General features: G+C 39.8%; 1 protein-coding gene across 1 annotated transcript in view; it reads right to left on the bottom strand.

The window, feature by feature from the left end:
- Positions 1–2,398: 2,398 nt before the first annotated feature.
- The window catches only part of LOC118393653 (CD151 antigen-like), a 47,132-nt gene continuing 30,401 nt past the window's right edge, over positions 2,399–19,129 (bottom strand). Inside the window, exons 4-8 of the mRNA XM_035786550.2 lie at positions 7,378–7,452; positions 6,352–6,456; positions 5,863–6,021; positions 4,268–4,354; positions 2,399–4,121 (exon numbers count right to left, since the gene is read on the bottom strand). Of these exons, the coding sequence (XP_035642443.1) occupies positions 4,062–4,121; positions 4,268–4,354; positions 5,863–6,021; positions 6,352–6,456; positions 7,378–7,452 (486 nt within the window). The 3' untranslated portion in view covers positions 2,399–4,061. The remainder of the gene's footprint in view (positions 4,122–4,267; positions 4,355–5,862; positions 6,022–6,351; positions 6,457–7,377; positions 7,453–19,129) is intronic.

The following is a 19,129-nucleotide window of genomic DNA, read 5'->3' as shown; positions in this document are numbered from 1 at the left end:
CAAGACAGACAACCAGAGACAGTTTGAGAGCCACAGGATCAGTCGCAGTGCAGCTCCCTTGGATGGAAAGCATTTGGGGTTTAAGTGCCTGCCTCATAGGCATAACAGCAGTGGTTCGTACCTGGGATCAGGGACCATTATCCCTCCAGATGCCAGTCTAGTTTCCATACTGTAGAATTGTGTTTGTCACCAATTTCTGTGTTTAGTCATAATGTCTAAACCAAACATTGTGCTATCAGGCAAGAGGAGGAAAGAAAGCAGGTGACTCACAGTTCTACCAACCTGGTCTCAGAGCAAATTGTACGATTTGGTATGTTAATCTGTTCCCTCCATTATTTTCTTAACTCTTCCTGAACGGCACTGTTGGTTAAGGGCTTGTAAGTAAGCATTTCACGGTAAAGTCTACACTTGTTGTATTTGGCGCATGTGACAAATAGTTTGATTTGAAGTACAGTGTAATACAAACTTTTTTAGCAGGGACCAAATTTCTTCCACCAGAATTTCTGGGGACCCCATTTTTTCCTCAAGAATTACTTGCGACCTCACCCCAAATATAATGACAACCTTAAAATGTGTAAATTTCAATTTTTATATCAACAAATAACCAAATTTGAATCTCTTATCAAAATTAAATAAACCAATAAATACATTTACTCAATACATTGTTTTCTTCAAATTATCTCTTTCAAATTATCTTTCTTAATAAAAATGTTTGTATCTTGTCCCATAACGTAATCTGTACTGTTAATTTTTTGTTCCAAAAACAATTTACAGATTTTTTAAAAATTTGTGTGTGTGGGGTGGGGTGACCCATCTGCAGTTCCACCCTAACCCAAATTGGGGTCGCAACACCTTTGAATACCACTGATTTGGTATGACTATTTGCATTGCCTCTCCCCTTTTCTATTATGCTGCTACTCTCTGTTATTATCTATGCATAGTCACTTTAATAACTCTACCTATATGTACATAATTACCTCAACACCAGTTCCCCCGCACATGGACTCTGTACCGGCACCCCATGTATATAGCCCCACTATTGTTATTTACCACTGCTCTTTAATTATTTGTCACTTATCTCTTACTTTTTTATTTGAGGTATTTTCTTAAATCTGCATGGTTGATTATGGGCTTGTAAGTAAGCATTTCACTGTTGTATTCGGCACATGTGACAAAATACAATTTGATAGGTCACACTATGAATTGATGAGGGGTCTTACAATATCATACGTATTAGAGGAGGTATAGTATCATATATCTTAGCTGGTTGTGAATTGAATTGGTGACGTATAGTATTACTTATGTAGCAGGTTAGGTGAATTGGGTTAAGGTTAGAATGAGGCTTAGCGGAAGGGTTAGCTAAAATGTTACAGTCGTCCCCAATGCGACTCGGAAAAACACACAACCTTTGGATTGCTAGTCGTTTGCTGTAATGGATGGATGTTGTTCTTTTTCTGGACATTAGCGCAGGAGATATAATTTGACCTTTAATGTTGTGTCATATTATGCAGGGGGTAGGTTATTTGGCATGTTACACACAGGGTAGGTTCAACAGGGGAAATCCTTGTTCACCAACAGGATTCTTATTTAAGATGTAGAGGCCTCTTTCCAGTTGTTTTCATCAGATTTTGCCTCACAAGGGACAAAGCAAGAGGATAAAAATGTGAATACCAGGATAATTATCTGGCAAGTGCTGCCTCCTGGTGTTTGGAAAGAGTGATTGCTTTTTGGGCTGCTGCTGAGTTCATTACAGAGACCCTCAGGCTGTGTTAAAAAGTCAACAACTTGTAATACAGCCGTCATCTCAACGTACGTTTCCATGTCAGTTCTCCTCTTGTCAGAGGAGACAAGAGGGACATGGCCTAAATGCCAAATAATACACAAACACAATGCAGTTACAGTACATGAGCTTATTGATATTAGGGCAAGTGGTTCAACTAAAAGAAGGCTGATATGCCTTCTTGGAGAAGGTCTGTATGGAGGAGTGGGCCAAAATCCCTGCTGCAGTGTGTGCACACCTGGTCAAGAACTACAGGAAACGTATGATCTCTGTAATTGCAAACACAGGTTTCTGTACCAAATATTAAGCTATGCTTTTCTGATGTATCAAATACTTATGTCATGCAATAAAATGCAAATTAATTACTTAAAAATCATACAATGTGATTTTCTGGATTTTTGTTTTAGATTCTGTCACTCACAGTTGAAGTGTACCTATAATAAAAATTACAGACCTCTACATGCTTTGTAAGTAGGAAAACCTGCAAAATCGGCAGTGTATCAAAACCTTGTTCTCCCCACTGTATGTATGTATGTATGTATATATATAAAAGTTGGACTTTTTGACTTTTTTACCAGAGCTACCTACACCTTGTGAATTTACCAGAAAACATAGTAAAACAGGTTAAATTGTGTTTATTTCAGCTAAATACCTCCATGTATAGTAGAACACTGATACAGCAATACAGCAGTTTGATTAGTTTTTTTGCGTCTTTGGGGCACATTTGACATATAATCAAGTCATCCTACTGGTCTGTTAAATACACAATAAAATAACATTTATGGTTTGAATAAAAGCAAAACGTCATTTTAAAAAAAATCTACAAAAAGGCACACAATCAGAATATATATTAAACAAAAATATAAACGCAACATGTAATGTGTTGGTCCCATGTTTCATGAGCTGAAATAAAAGATCCCAGAAAATTTCCATATGCACAAAAAGTTTCTTTCTCTCAAATCTTGTGCACAAATTCGTTTACATCCCAGTTTGTGAGCATTTCTCCTTTACCAAGATAATACATCCACCTGACAGGTGTAGCATATCAAGAAGCTGATTAAACAGCATGATCATTACACAGGTGCACCTTGTGCTGGGGACAATAGAAGGCCGTTTTGTCACACAACACAATGTCACAGTTGTCTCAAGTTTTGAGGGAGTGTACAATTGGCATGCTGACTGCAGGAATGTCCACAAGAGCTGTTGCCAGATAATTTAATGTTAATTTCTCTACCATATGCCTCCGCCAACATTGTTTTAGAAAATATGGCAGTACGTCCGACAGGCCTCACAACCACAGACCACGTGTAACCACGCCAGCCGAGGACCTCCGCATTTGGCTTCTTCACCTGTGGGATCGCCAGAGGGGGGAGGGGTGTTGGAGTATTTCTGTCTGTAATAAAAACCTTTTGTGGGGAAAAACTCATTCTGATTGGCTGGTTCTGGCTCCCAAGTGGGTGGGCCTATGCCTTCCCAGGGCCACCCATGGCTGCACACCTGCCCAGTTATGTGAAATCGATAACTGTAACTCAGAAAAATCTTAGAAATTATTGCATTTATATTTTTGTTCAGTATACATGAAAAAGGCTTGCAGTAGTAGTCCGTTTGATACAATTTTACAGAAAGTCAGTGTTGACGACAACTTTGGCATAAGTGGAGAAATCCCTTGTATTAAAAGATAAATACATTTTTTTTAATAAATAAACCAACAATTAAAAAGTTGAGAAAGAAACCGAGTAAAAGACGTGTGTGAATGTATAATCAGCTACTTGATCTATAAAGAAAATGTGTTACCGTGGTAATCGGCCCCAGAGGTCAGATCTTGCTCATTAAGCCACAGTCATGATTATTGCAATGTTAAGACAAGCTGTTCTGATGCACAGGCCATTTTGGTCCACTGATCTTTACATCACACTAGTATATACCAACTGCTCTGTTGTTGCAGACTACCAAAATATAGAGCATTGTAGATCAGATAGCATGTAATGTCTTGAAAATAATCTGATTATCCATTCCAAGTTGGGACCCCCTAGGAATTCTAGCCCAATACAACCCCTGTTGAATCAGGGGAGTTAGTGCTAGGCTAGAACCAAAATGGTCCCCCCATGGAATGGATTGAGAAACACCATCATAAGTGCATCCTAGACCCTTACACATATCGTCCTCTTCTGTTTGCATGGCACAGTGGTAGACCCCATGACTAAACGGGGTCGCTGGGATATGATGACATTGGGTGGCAGAGACTAGACCCCTCCCCATTCCTTCTCTTCGTGTTCTACTCTCAGTACGGCTCTGCCTTCAAACTCCGATATAGACAGCAAGTAAACACCATCCCCACAATCTGAGAGAGGGAGAGAGAAAGAGACTTCTACCATTACACTTCTACCATTACCCCTGAATTTCGAGAGACCAGGGCAAGCATGTTTATGGTGGCCACCTTGGGTTATCTTTGTGCTGTAAACAGTGAAATGGCTTATTTTTGCTCACCTGTACACAGGCGATGCCCACGCCCACTGCTCCAATGATCTTCAGGTGGTCCAAAATGAAGTTCTCCAGTTTAGTGATACAACCCCCCTGGAGAGAGAGGAAAGATAGGACCACATTGTGTGTGAGTGAGAGAGAGACTTTCAAGATGACTTTCAATTTTCATCATAGCCGTGTGAAGTAGGGGAGCTGAGGGGGATGCAGCACCAACCTGAAAAATCTGAAGAAAAAAAAATAATAATAATAATACAAGTATATATATATTTGTATTATTAATATATATGTTTTATATATATTATTTTTTACTAAAGTAGTGCACTGGGCCTTTATTAGTATTAGTGGACCGATATAGACGTCTGAAGCATGGGCAAAAACATATTTTCAGCATCTCCGCTTTGTCAAAAAAGGTAGTTGTATAATTAAGAACAGTATCTTGCAGGATTCAATAGTTGGAATTGTAATAATTGTTGCCCTGTCCCTTTCCCTGCAATTGCCATTCTAATGGAATCCAGAAAGAACAAAACCAAAACTCAAACATATACATCAAAAGGTGCAAAGTTATGGCCAAAGGCATCAAACATCCACATCAAATAAAATATTTTTCTTTCTTTCTTCAAATAACATGGAAAACAACCATGTTTTGTGCAGCATTAATTTACCATCCTTACAAACCACTTAATGTAAATATACACTACTGTATTGTACATAGGCTGGTCATCTAGGTTTGTACCTGTAGACTTTCCATAAAGGTCAAATAAAAATCACCATGAAGAAGAACAATGCACAATATAGTAAATGAGCAAGGGGTTTGTGATGATGTGGCTCAGTTGGTAGAGCATGGAGATTGCAACACTAGGATTGTGGGTTCCCACGGGTGACCAGTACATAAAAGTATGAAAATGTATGCACTCACTACTGTAAGTTGCTCTGGATGAGAGCATCTACTAAAATGTAAAAACATTTTTACAAATAGAAATAAGTTGCATTTGCAAAGTATTTCAAGAAACTGGAAAACATATCAGGCAAGTATTTTTATATTCCACATGTATTATCAGATTACAGTGCTGTAAAGTACTTAAGTAAAAATACTTTAAAGTACGACTTAAGACGTATCTGTACTTTAGTTTCTTTAGTTGTCAAAATATAAATAGTAATGACCTTTTTACTCCATACATTTTCCCTGACACCCAAAAGTACTCGTTACATTTAGAATACTTAGCAGGTCAGGAAAATGGTCCAATTCACGCACTTATCAAGAGAACATCCCTGGTCATCTGTACTGCCACTGATCTGGCGGACTCACTAAACACAAATGCTTTGTTAGTAAATTATTGTCTAAGTGTTGAAGTGTGCCCGTGTCGATCCGTAAATAAATAAAAACTAGGAAATCGTGCCGTCTGGTTTGCTTAATATAACGAATAAGAAATGATTTATACTTTGACTTTTGACCAAAAAGATTGCAGCACACCCACCCCCCAAACTACTTCCCACAGCTATGATCTGGATACACAAACCTGAACTCAAGCAGAATTTGCACTAAGCATTGCATGCACACTAACACTCAACAACACTGACTGCTCTCTGTATCTGACACTCACCTCCACCTTGTAGATGTTTGATGGGTGGTCCCTGCGGCCGCAGTTTAGAGTCTGGGTTTTACAGCAGCTATCCGGCACCAGCCTGCCATCTGCCTCACTGGTGCGGATCCACACGCTCTCGCCCCAGTCCGATGAGCTGTTGCTGCCACAGCACTTAAACTGGCGGAAAAGAGAGAGGAGAGGCCATTTCACATCAGGTTGAAACAGGGTGAAATGCCTTGCAGTTGTTTCAGAAGACGAGCTGAATGATATTCAGTTCATGAACCACATCCGTATACAAAACAATGGGCCATCGTTCAAATAAGTTGCATAATGACGAGTTACACTGTGCCAGTGTAAATAACAGTAGATACAATGAACGTAAACATAAACAAGTTGATTATTAATTCACATTGGAGAAAATCAACAAATTCCCACATTAATATTTCCAAAAACCCCTAATCAAACTCCTCAAGTCTGCTTATGTTGTCTTGCCTTGTCTTGTCTTACCTCATGCTGCAGCTTGTCCACTGCTTTGGTGACATGCTCCTGCTCTGGCTGCCTGTACTTCTGCACCATGGTCTCCCGCAGGTTCTGTTTCAGCTCCTCATTGAGCTGCAGAGGAAGACACGACACAGAGGATTTGAGAGAACAGACACCGTAAACATGACGTTGGTCAGACTACACCACAGTTCCCAGCAGACTATAGAAACAGAAGACTGAATCTTCTGTCAGTAGAATAACACTTGAAGGAATGTAATGTATCTCATTGTTGATTTAATAGAATGATCCACTGTATCAAAAAGGTCTAGAATAGCTAAAACTGTAATTATAGAAAGAACTCCTCTTGAGGAAAGAAGAAATTATATACATAAAGGTAAGAGGAAGTACATTTTCATTCATTTATAACCGTAGCGCAATACTTAGGTACTCGGGTAAGAGCATAGGCCTACATCTAGCTGGTTCGCAGTTTCTATGACAACCACAGAATGTAGAGCCAAGTCAGAATGTTAAGGAGAGATAAAGGGAATAAATGAACAGGGGAGGGAGGGGGGAGAGAAAGAGAATAGGTTTTTATTTGACCTGTTGACAGCGTGGGAAACACTGCAGCAGTGAGATGAAAACAGGGTGAAAGGCCAAAGGAACATGAGGAGACAATTACACAGAGAGAGTTCAAATGACACACACCAAGCTGGTAAGATAACATTCCTGCAGGTCGAACATCTACACAGCAGGGGTATATAGTGGTAAGAAGGATAGTAGTGGGAATCACATCTTAGTGATATCGTCGCACTCCAGAAATGCTACAACAAGAGGTGGCAGGCATGGGAAAGCAGAGCGGGAGAGAGAGAGAGAGAGAGAGAGAGAAAAGCAACAGATGGAGAAAGAGAGAGACTGGGACATTATCCATGAACCTTCCCTTGTTGTGGTTTCAGTTTTTTTTACAAACATACACTCTTCTGTCTCTGGTCAGGCTCTGGGTATAGATAGTGTTACTGGCGATGGAATCAGGTGGTGAATCAAGTCATTCATTACCTGCTGGTAATAGATGTAGGCCAGGACACCGGCGAGGATCTCCAGCAGGAAGATACACAGCAGCAAGACAAAGTACTGTGGGGAGACAATGAAAGGTAGGGGATTAGGTTGAAATGGATATCCCCTGGCCCTCGGTCTATGGACTTCACAGTTAAAACAGGCACATCCAATTTAGATGAGCTGGAGTTAAATGTATCAGAGCAGTCGATTGGTGGTTGTGGGGTCACTGTTGCTGTTTTGTTATTTTGAGAAAAATAGACTAAGAATGTTTGCCAATCATAGTTTTAATTTGTAGCGTATTGATTATGTGGTGAGATGTCAATGGAGCTGTACAAACAGTATGCTGCCCTTAAAGGGATCCTTCAGGATTTTGGCAATGAAGAGCCAAAGCCAGATGAACTCGTGGATACAATGTCTCTGTGTGCAGTTTGAAGTTACTAACTAGAATTAGTGTAACTTCTAACTAGCGTTAGCACAATGACTGGATGTCAATGCTAAAATTTATAGCGCAATGACTGGTAATCAATGGATGGTAACAGCGTAGACTTACAGTCATTGCCTTAACGCTAGTTAGCATTGGCTCCCGAAACTAATTAGCTTCCTTCATACTGAATGCAGAGACATACTGTAAAAATTGTATGCACTAGTTCATCTTCATTGCCAAAATCCCAAAGTATCCCTTTACCAACTGGCCCAGAAACAGTTTCCTCTTTGATGATAAGGGTTAGCTAAGTTTAAGAAGTTGGTAAGGAGAATATCCCAAATCAGATATGAAAAGGCATAAAGTTATCACAACCCCTCTGGGTCCAAGCTATGGTTAGAATCATGGGAAACATCTGTTATTGGGTTGGAAGTGCACTACGTAAAGGAGTGTGTGAGAACAGTCCTTTGCCTGCATGGACGTGTATTTGTTCCCAAGACATGCCCCTTAAAAAAAGGTACAATATTTAAGTTTTGCTTTCAAGTTTACATGATATCTTTAGACCCCAGGTCAAGGCCAACAAGCATGGATGCCATTAGCTACGGAGAGGATGGAAAAAAAGTTCAATTTCGGCCCATGCAATGTAACGTAAACTCACTCACTTTTGTACATCGCCTTCTGTATAATTGACCTTATTTTAGCTCCCCAAAAACATAATACTTCCAGATCAACTGTAATTTCAATACCATTGTAAGGCATCATTTCTCCCCTTTCCAACAGAATTCACGCAGAGACCTTCATGCTGCCAGTTTCTGCATGATTCAAGAAGGCAATGAGTTCCTTCGGGTCTTTTTAAAAATGGTGGGTGGGGAAGCGAAACTAATGCGTGATAGTGAGAAGGAGAGATGTCGTGTGGGAAAACTACGTTTTTTCACTCGATCTGTCCAACTTATCACCTTATCGCCTCTAAAATGTAAATAAAACACTATAAAGAGTTTATATAAAGTGCCATTACATACCTATTTGAAGGTTTGTGTCGAACTTGAATCGGGTTTTTAGGGCGGCGCTAAAGTGATCTTCAGAAGTAAACACTCTTTTGATAGTCTCGATCGTTTACAGTGATGACGCAAAACATGACTAGGTATCCCCGCTTACCCCGTAACTGTCCATTTCTTGTTTTTAAACGATGAGAGAAGTGCTACACCTGGTGGAGAGAGATTGTAAGACAGAAATAGTTGCTTTATGCATGCTGTACGTTACAGCATGACACCTCACGATGTAACGCAGGGTCCGTTTTTTAAACTTTTCTCCAATACTATAGAGCCATTACCATGTCGATCAACGCTTGAATAGAAACGTAGTTCACACCCCAGATTTTGAAGTCAACACAGTCGCTACAGTCCCATTAGTTTTCTTTGTAGCCTCGTTTGAATGTCGCGGTTGGCCTGAAAATATGATGACATTGCTAAAGTAGGTAAATAATTTAATAGGAAACCATTTTGCCATCATTATGATATGGTCAAATGTTCTTTAGAGAGATGGCAAAGTTTGTCAAAAATAGCTAGCAATGGTAACGTTAGCTAGTTAAAGTTATACTAATTAAAGTCCCCAGGACATTCACGGTATTAGGCAAGACTTCTCTTGTGCACCAGACGCATGGAATAAATCTACAATCCAAGCTTCATCTAGATATGTTATGAATGAATTTCAAATATTGATGGGCGACTGTTACAGAGGAGTGTAAATGCTTTTTTTTTAGGCTGAATCATGTTGTTGTATGTTTTAATTTTGTAATGTATTGATTGTTGCTGCCTTCTTGGCCAGGTCTCCCTTGAAAAAGAGACGGGGACTCAATGGGCTTTTCCTGGTTAAATAAAAGTGAAATAAACATTTAAAAACGGCATCTACAGAAATTCTGGTGACATCACAATGATGACAAAGGGTTCGCATACGAAATCCTTTTCCTCTTTTTGAAATATCTGCATTGAATAGAACGTTCAGTCAGGCATGAATTTTTAACAGAACGTTTATTCAGACAAACATGCAACCCATGAATGCCAAGTGTTGATGTGTATAGAGGTGATCTCTGTAGTACTGTAGAGGGGATTCAATGTTGAATCTGTTTTTTATTTATTCCAGAATCACATTTCCATGTTGGCTATGCAACTGCTAAATGTTTGGCCTTCTATCCTCATTGCTGTTGAATTATAACCACAACAGATCAGTCACGCAGAACTCAAAATGTCTCCCTAACCTGGAGTTCTGAATGGAGTTTTGAATAGAGTTCTGAATGCAATCAGAACTCTCTCTATACAACAAAACTATTTCTCACTCAAGGCAAAATAACAATGGAAACTTATTGTAAGGAAGGTATTGAGGTTCCTTGATTCAATGAATATTTCACCAAATATGTTTTCTTTCGGTCCAGAAGTCAAAGGGCATATGCATTTAAGACAAAATAACTACATCTACACCACAGACCTCCAAAGATCCAGCCAACATCAGACCAGGGGATACCAAGAAGAAGCCTAGGGCTGATAACCGAACCTATGCCAAGGACACGAGAATGACTGCCACATTGCACAACATAAATAGGATGGGAAGTCTAATGTTACTGCTAGCACAGAAAATGTCCTAGTCAGAAATACTAGGATGTTGAGTTGTGGCTGGTGGAGGTTTGATGATCTATTGTTGTGCATCTGTATACTTTGAATAAAAACTAAAATCATGGATTTGGTGATCTTCTTTTGTACAATGTTTTTTATGCAATACATATACGGCTAATAATGAAGTTGCCACTTGTAATTTGCAAAAAAAGTTATCATTGCTAAAGTATGAACATTTTTGGTATTAGCTTGAGGTCATAGAGGTCTTCACGGGTCCAACAGACACATAATTCCATGATTCGACCCAGGAGCCGAGCGGGTCCGGGTCCTAAATTCTGACTTTTGTTTCAGACCTGGGTCTGGTCTGATATAATTGCAACATCTCAGGTATGTGCAATTCAAATGTATTGACCGACTGGACCCTGTTGGACACGTCCTCTGTTCATTTAATGTGTGAGGTGATGAGAACTGTGCGAGCTTGTTATGTCAGCCAACTGCAACTCAACAAAACGTATAGCTTATGTCCAGCTGAAACTGGTTCCAGCTGCTCACCTCACATGCGCCTGCTGCTGAGTAGAGAGAGAGCACAAGTGAAAGCAGCCTTGGCCTAGGCTACTATTGATTGTGAAGATGGATGCCTTTTTCACTGAAGTAAAACAAAAAGATAGATGAGAAAGAGTTTAGTGAAAAGAAGCCGACAAGTGGAGTGTCCCCTGTAAGGGACATGTTTTAATGTTGTCGTGGAAAAAGATGAGAAGAAAGCGCGGCCAAATAAACTGTGTGCAACTCGCTATTCATCTTATATGCAATTTTATAACTTATTTATTTTCGTATTTATTGACATTTGTTTTGTCATTATTATTCGATATCCTCATTATTATTACTATTATTATTGTAGGCCTATTCAAGAATCTAAAGCAGTTCTATAAATATGCAAAACGTGATATGTTTTATTTAGTCGAGACATTTCCGATGGCTAAATTAAGTCTTTTTTTTGTCTTTTTAATTTTGTGCTCTGTATTTAGAAAAAGATACATTAAAAGTAGGCCTTTTGTAAGTTAAATATAATTAGCATATTGTTGTTATTTGTGGGCCTGAAGGCACTCGCCTTTGTTTTATTGCTGCAATATAGGCCAGATCTTTAAATATGCAACAATTGTTTTATTTCATTCTTGAGCCATTTTTCAACGCCGATACCGATTATTGGAGGACCAAAAAAAGCCGACCTTTTGCACGTCCCAATTTTTCAGTTTTTGATTTGTTAAAAAAGTTTGAAATATCCAATAAATGTCGTTCCACTTCATGATTGTGTCCCACTTGTTGTTGATTCTTCACAAAAAAATACAGTTTTATATCTTTATGTTTGTAGCCTGAAATGTGGCAAAAGGTTGCAAAGTTCAAGGGGGCCGAATACTTTCGCAAGGCACTGTATATATATATATATATATATATATATATATATATATATATATATATATATATATATATATATATATATATATATATATATATATATATATATATAATATATGACAACGCTTTTTACGACTTACAGATGTGTGCATACACTGAATGAACCCACTACCCTGGCGTAGTGTAATAATGACAATTACAAGAATACTGAATGAACACTTATTTTAACTTAATATAATACATCAATAAAATCAATTTAGTCTCAAATAAATAATGAAACATGTTAAATTTGGTTAAAATAATGCACAAAAAAAGTGTTGGAGAAGAAAGTAAAAGTGCAATACTTGCCATGTAAAAAAGCTAACGTTTAAGTTCCTTGCTCAGAACATGAGAACATATGAAAGCTGGTGGATCCTTTGAACATGAGTCTTCAATATTCCCAGGTAAGAAGTTTTAGGTTGTAGTTATTATAGGAATTATAGGACTATATCTCTCTATACCATTTGTATTTCATAGACCTTTGACTATTGGATGTTCTTATAGGCACTATAGTATTGCCAGCCTCATCTCGGGAGTTGATAGGCTTGAAGTCATAAACAGCGCAATGCTTGAAGGACAGTGAAAAGCTGCAGGCAAATGCAGGAAAGTGCTTTTTGAATGAATGATTACGAGCCTGCTGCTGCCTACCACCGCTCAGTCAGACTGCTCTATCAAATATCAAATCATAGACTTATAGTATAATAACACCCAGAAATATGAGCCTTAGGTCACTAACATGGTCAAATCTGGAAACTATCATATCGAAAACAAAACGTTTATTCTTTCAGTGAAATATGGAACCATTCCGTATTTTATCTAACGGGTTGCATCCCTAATTCAAAATATTGCTGTTACATTGCACAACCTTCAATGTTATGTCATAATTCTGGCAAATTAATTACGGTCTTTGTGAGGAAGAAAGGGTCTTCACACAGTTCGCAACGAGCCAGGCAGCCCAAACTGCTGCATATATCCCCCGACTCTGCTTGTACAGAAGGCAAGAGAAGTGACACAATTTCCCTAGTTAAAATACATTCATGTTAGCAGGCAATATTAACTAAATATGCAGGTTTAAAAATATATACTTGTATATTGATTTTAAAGAAAGGCATTGCTATTTATGGTTAGGTACACATTGGTGCAGCAACAGTGCTTTTTTCACGAATGCGCTTGTTAAATTATCACCCGTTTGGCGAAGTAGGCTGTGATTCGATGTTAAATTAACAGGCACCGCATTGATTATATGCAACGCAGGACAAGCAAGATGAACTAGTAATATCATTAACGATGTGTAATTAGATAAACTAGTGATTATGTTAAGATTGATTGTTTTATAAGATAAGTTTAATGCTAGCTAGCAACTTACCTTGGCTCTTTGCTGCACCCGCGTAACAGGTAGTCAGCCTGCCACGCAGTCTCCTCGTGGAGTGCAATGTAATCGGCCATAATCAGTGTCCAAATATGCCGATTACCAATCGTTATGAAAACTTGAAAAATCGTCCCTAATTAATTTGGCCATTCTGATTAATCGGTCGACCTCTAAGTTCCCACTGTAATGAAAAGGAAAAACCAAAGATGGCGAAATTAAAGAAAATTTAATGCTGAAATATAATAACCTGTTCTTATTTTCCCTATAAACAACCATTTGCCTTAATTAGGGTAATATCAAAAGTAAGAAACTTTTGTGGTTTGGTGTGGTAAGGCTATTATTACTGCAGGCCTATGAAGGCAGTGTGAACCAGCACTCCAACTGACAGGAACAGTTGAACTTGAGAAAGAATGTTTTATGCCTACCAGAGTTACTCCTTTAATCTAACAATATAACGCTCATCTTAATAAAAATATTTATTATAGAAAATTGAAGAAATAGCCTCCTTCTGTATGCATATACAGTGCATTCGAAAAGTATTCAGACCCGTTTTTTCCACATTTTGTTATGTTACACTGACAGAGATCCAGAGTTCTCTCAGAATCTCAACCATCTCTGTAGCACTCCACCGATCAGGCCTTCATGCTAGTGGCCAAACGGAAGCCACTCCTCAGTAAAAGAGGCACACGACAGCCCACTTGTAGTTTGCCAAAAGGCACCTAAAGGACTCTCAGACCATGAGAAACAAAATCTGATGAAACCAAGATTGAATTCTTTGGCCTGAATGCCAAGCGTCACGTCTGGAGGGAACCTTCCACCATCCCTACAGTGAAGAATTGTGGTGGCAGCATGGGAGGTTTTTAAGCGGCAGGGACCGGGAGACTGTCAGGATCGACTAGTCAAGATAAAGGGAAAGATGAACGGAGCAAAGTAGAGAGATCCTTCATGAAAACCTGCTCCATAGCGCTCAGGACCTAAGACTGGGGCAAAGATTCACCTTCCAACAGGACAATGACCCTAAGCACACGGTCAAGACAATGCAGGAGTGGCTTCGGTACAAGTCTCTGAATGTCCATGAGTGGCACAGCCAGAGCCTGGACTTGAACCCGATCTAACATCTCTGGAGAGACCTGAAAATAGCTGTGCAGCGACGCTCCCCATCTAACCTAACAGAGCTTGAGAGGATCTGCAGAGAAGAATGTGAGAAACTCCCCAAATACAGGTGTGCCAAGCTTGTAGCGTCATACCCAAGAAGATTCAAGGCTCTAATCTAAGACAAAAGGTGCTTCAACACAGCACTGAGTAAAGTGTCTGAATACTTATGTAAATGTGAGCTTATTTTATTACATTTGCACAAAAAAATAAAGATTTTGCTTTGTCATTATGAGGTATTGTGTGTAGAGTGATGAGCAAAAAAACTAACATTTTAATCCATTTTAGAATAAGTCTGTAACGTAAAACAAATGTGGAAAGGGTCAAGGGGTCTGAATACTTTCCGAATGCACTGTATATCTGAAGTAGCTTATTTGACAAGGATAAAGAAATCCATGTCGTTGTCAGGAACATGCCTCCAGCATATCTCCACCTTTCTCTCGGTCTCTAGGTCTATAGGCCTAAAATTCTCTTCCTTTATATTTATTTTTGTTATATTAATATCATATAGTGGATGCCTAGGCATATAATCTAACAATATAATGCTCATCTTTATAAAAATATTCTGACCGACAATTCACGAATTAGCCTCCTTCTGTATGCATATACACTGAGTATACCAAACATTAGGACCCCCCCGCTCCACCCTCAGAACAGCTTCGTTGGTACATGAACTCTACAAGCTGTCGAAAGCTGGCCCATGTTGACTCTAATGCTTCCCACAGACATCAAGTTGGCTGAACGTCCTTTGGGTGGTGAACCATTCTTGATACGCACAAGGAACTGTTGAGCGTGATAAACCCAGCAGCTTTGCAGTTCTTGACACCAACTGGTGAATCTGGCACCTACTACCATTCCCCATCCAAAGGCGCTTCAATTTTTCATCTTGCCCATTCACCCTCATACACAATCCATGTCTCAATTGTCTTAAGGCTTAAAAATCATTCTTTAACCTGTCTCCTCCCCTTTGTCATGACGTGGCCCTCTTTGGATATAGCAAGCTCCAACTCTCTCACCACCTCTCGCTTCCCCCTTCACCCAGGCTCTTATCTCAGGTTGTAATTTCCTGGAGGAGACTCTCTCCTTCATGCAGTATAGATATAGACTGTTCACAGTAGAACAAAGGAACTTATTCTACATCACAGAACTTGAAAACTGAACAATGTCCATGTTTTGGAGAAGGTGTAAACGGTCGGTGGAGAATCCAGCTACGACCGGTCCATTTTGTTTTATGATTGTGACCTCAGGAAAGACAATACAGCCACATTACATTAGTTCTGTTTATACAGGAGCCTCCGTTCTGAGGCATGCATCTAATTATTGTATAAAATTAATGAGTAAAGATTAAACGATTTCTGAAATTGTGTAATGTAAGGCGGTGGCCCGTTCCTGTAGGTTCATGTTCTACAACATCCGCAGAGTACGACCCTGCCTCACACAGGAAGCGGCGCAGGTCCTAATCCAGGCACTTGTCATCTCCCGTCTGGATTACTGCAACTCGCTGTTGGCTGGGCTCCCTGCCTGTGCCATTAAACCCCTACAACTCATCCAGAACGCCGCAGCCCGTCTGGTGTTCAACCTTCCCAAGTTCTCTCACGTCACCCCGCTCCTCCGCTCTCTCCACTGGCTTCCAGTTGAAGCTCGCATCCGCTACAAGACTATGGTGCTTGCCTACGGAGCTGTGAGGGGAACGGCACCTCAGTACCTCCAGGCTCTGATCAGGCCCTACACCCAAACAAGGGCACTGCGTTCATCCACCTCTGGCCTGCTCGCCTCCCTACCACTGAGGAAGTACAGTTCCCGCTCAGCCCAGTCAAAACTGTTCGCTGCTCTGGCCCCCCAATGGTGGAACAAACTCCCTCACGACGCCAGGACAGCGGAGTCAATCACCACCTTCCGGAGACACCTGAAACCCCACCTCTTTAAGGAATACCTAGGATAGGATAAAGTAATCCTTCTCACCCCCCTAAAAAGATTTAGATGCACTATTGTAAAGTGGCCGTTCCACTGGATGTCATAAGGTGAATGCACCAATTTGTAAGTCGCTCTGGATAAGAGCGTCTGCTAAATGACTTAAATGTAATGTAATGTAAATGATTTTAAACCGTTAATGTGACAGTGAAACTTTAAACAGAAATACAATTCTAAGTCATTGGTCCGCCCCCATGAGCACAGACGTCGATCTGGCGTCATGGGACAGCCTTTTCTGCTGTTCCGAATAAAACCCTCACCCAGAGAAGCCCACTTGAGACTATGCGTACCTCGATTACTCAGAGGGTTAAGGTTTGAGTAGAGACCATGCGTACCTTCAGTATAAGCTAAGGTTGTAATGGTTGTTAAACTCTGAGACTATCGATACCGACAGAATAAGAGAAAATCTTCGATACTGATTACTAGTCTGCAGCTAGAATTTATGTCGACTGAATACGAAGACCGACACCTATTCTATAAGAACATTTCTGAATGTTACTCTGACGTATCCATTCTAACCAAAGACTCCAGGGACACAGAGAATCTCAGATGAACTTTCCAACAGAAAAGGACGATTCCAACAGAGATCACGACGACACACTGAGCGTAAATATATATATTGATTGAAATTATTCCCGAATGAGTGAGCGTTCATGTGCAAAGGATTAGCATTTCAATTATTATAATTATCAACTGTGTAGTGTCTTGTCTTTCGCGCCCTTCAAAGTCCCTTTGTCTACCAAGCCACCATACCGGTTTAGCCCACTAGGGCACATCCCCTATCATTTCCTTGTAACCATACCTACTGTTTGTTTGTTTGTTAATGCATTTCTGTGATTATTTAGTTGGTTAGTAAATAAATGATTAAGACAATTGATGTATGGATGATTCATAGCAAAGACTGGGTTCGTGCAGATAACCAACAATTGACGTTTGGAATGAGACTAACGTGAGGTCAAGAATAATTAATTAATTAGAAGACTAATTGATCAGATATAAAAAATATCTGAAAAGTTATATTAGGATAATTATAACTTTGTAATCTGAAGATTTTCCTTGGTGCCCCGACTTCCTAATTAATTACATTTACATGATTAGTTTAATCACGTAATAATAACTACAGAGAATTGATTTGATAAAATAACAGTCTTCAATTTAATAATACCAAAGACACGACACCTTCATCTACACTCATTGAATTGAATTTAAAAAGTGACATCAATAAAGGATCATAGCTCTCATCTGGATTCACCTGGTCAGTCCATGTCATAGAAAAAGCAGGTGTCCTTAATGTTTTGTACACTCAGGTGTAACGGCAGGATAAAGAAATCCATGACGTTGTCAGGAACATGCTGCAGGCATATCTCCATCTTTCTCTCGGCCCCTAGGGCTATAGGCCTAAGCTTCTCTTCCTTTATATTTACTTTTCTAATATAAATATACAATGCCCTGATGCATTCAGTGCTCAAATCTCAGCTGAACCGTGAGATGGATAATTATTGTTTTAGGAAAGTAAAAAAAACAATAAATCAGGCTATAAAGTTTTGAATATGCTACATATCAAAACACAACAAATAGTTTTTGGGGAATTTGTTACAGGCAGTTTTTAAGGACACGTAACTGTGGATAATTTGCCCAATACCGTTTGTTGATTCTGCTGGCAGCGCCCAGTTGGAGGTTTCTTTCTCGCTCTCTTTCTACTTTTGGATGTGAACGGGTCTCTCAAATCCAAACCAGTACGGGCCTGTTCGGGTTTGTTTGTCCACAGGCTTTTTTCGGGAACTGGTCTGAGTGACCGTTTAACTGTCCTCGGGACTTCGCCTTCTTCACCACACTGTCTGTGTGGGTGGACCATTTCAGTTTGTCTGTGATGTGTACACCTCCACGATCATCTCCTTTGTTTTGTTGACATTGGTGTCAGGGAAACAACCTCTCACTCACACTCCGAGTGCCCTCACCTCCTCCCTGTAGGTTGTCTAGTCACTGTTGGTAATCAAGCCCACTACCGTTGTGTTGTCTGCAAACTTGATGATTGAGTTGGGAGGCGTGCATGGCCACGCAGTCATGGTTAAACAGGGAGTACAGGAGGCCAGAGTTAGATTAGAGTTTTATCTCCTATCTGATTTGAGCAGACACATCAGAGGTAGGGCACGGGCAGGTCTGCATTCACCGCCAAGTTCCTTTAGCATGAGACAGACAGGGAGATAAAAATCAGGGAAACCTTGACCCAATTCTCCTGGCTCACTGCTGATCTTTGGTGTTAAGTAGAGTTGGTCTTTGTCTTTTCTCAAAGTGGCTCTGATCTTGAATGCTGAGTAAGTACACTGATCAATGCTTGTTGATGTGGCCACAATGGTGTTGAAGAAACACACAGACACTAGGGTTGAGCAATATTACGATAGCATAGGCTAATGAATAGGCTGTCAATCATCGTCAATGGTGACGACATCGTGATATGACAGACAATGGTTTGACCTATTTGAACTTGACTGACGCCCTGCAGTAAATAACAGAGTATTGTAGTGCACAGCAGGGCAGCACACAAGTGTCATTCTGAGTAATTTTGCCTATTCCTACTTGATATAGCCTATTTCAAGAAATATGTGATACAAAATGCAAGAGAGGAATGTAGGCCAGACAGAGCGGAGAATATATTGTTTCTCTCTCCTTCTGTTGGTTGCATGGATTTTAGGCTATAGCCTAAACCTATTCATTTTTATTATAACAGACACTCCTTAACTATCTTCCATTTAGTCGTTTCCCTTCTCTCTAACATTCAAT

The sequence above is a fragment of the Oncorhynchus keta genome, chromosome 14 (genome assembly GCF_023373465.1).
Source record: "Oncorhynchus keta strain PuntledgeMale-10-30-2019 chromosome 14, Oket_V2, whole genome shotgun sequence".
Taxonomy (NCBI): domain Eukaryota; kingdom Metazoa; phylum Chordata; class Actinopteri; order Salmoniformes; family Salmonidae; genus Oncorhynchus; species Oncorhynchus keta.
This window is presented reverse-complemented; position numbering and strand designations above follow the sequence as displayed.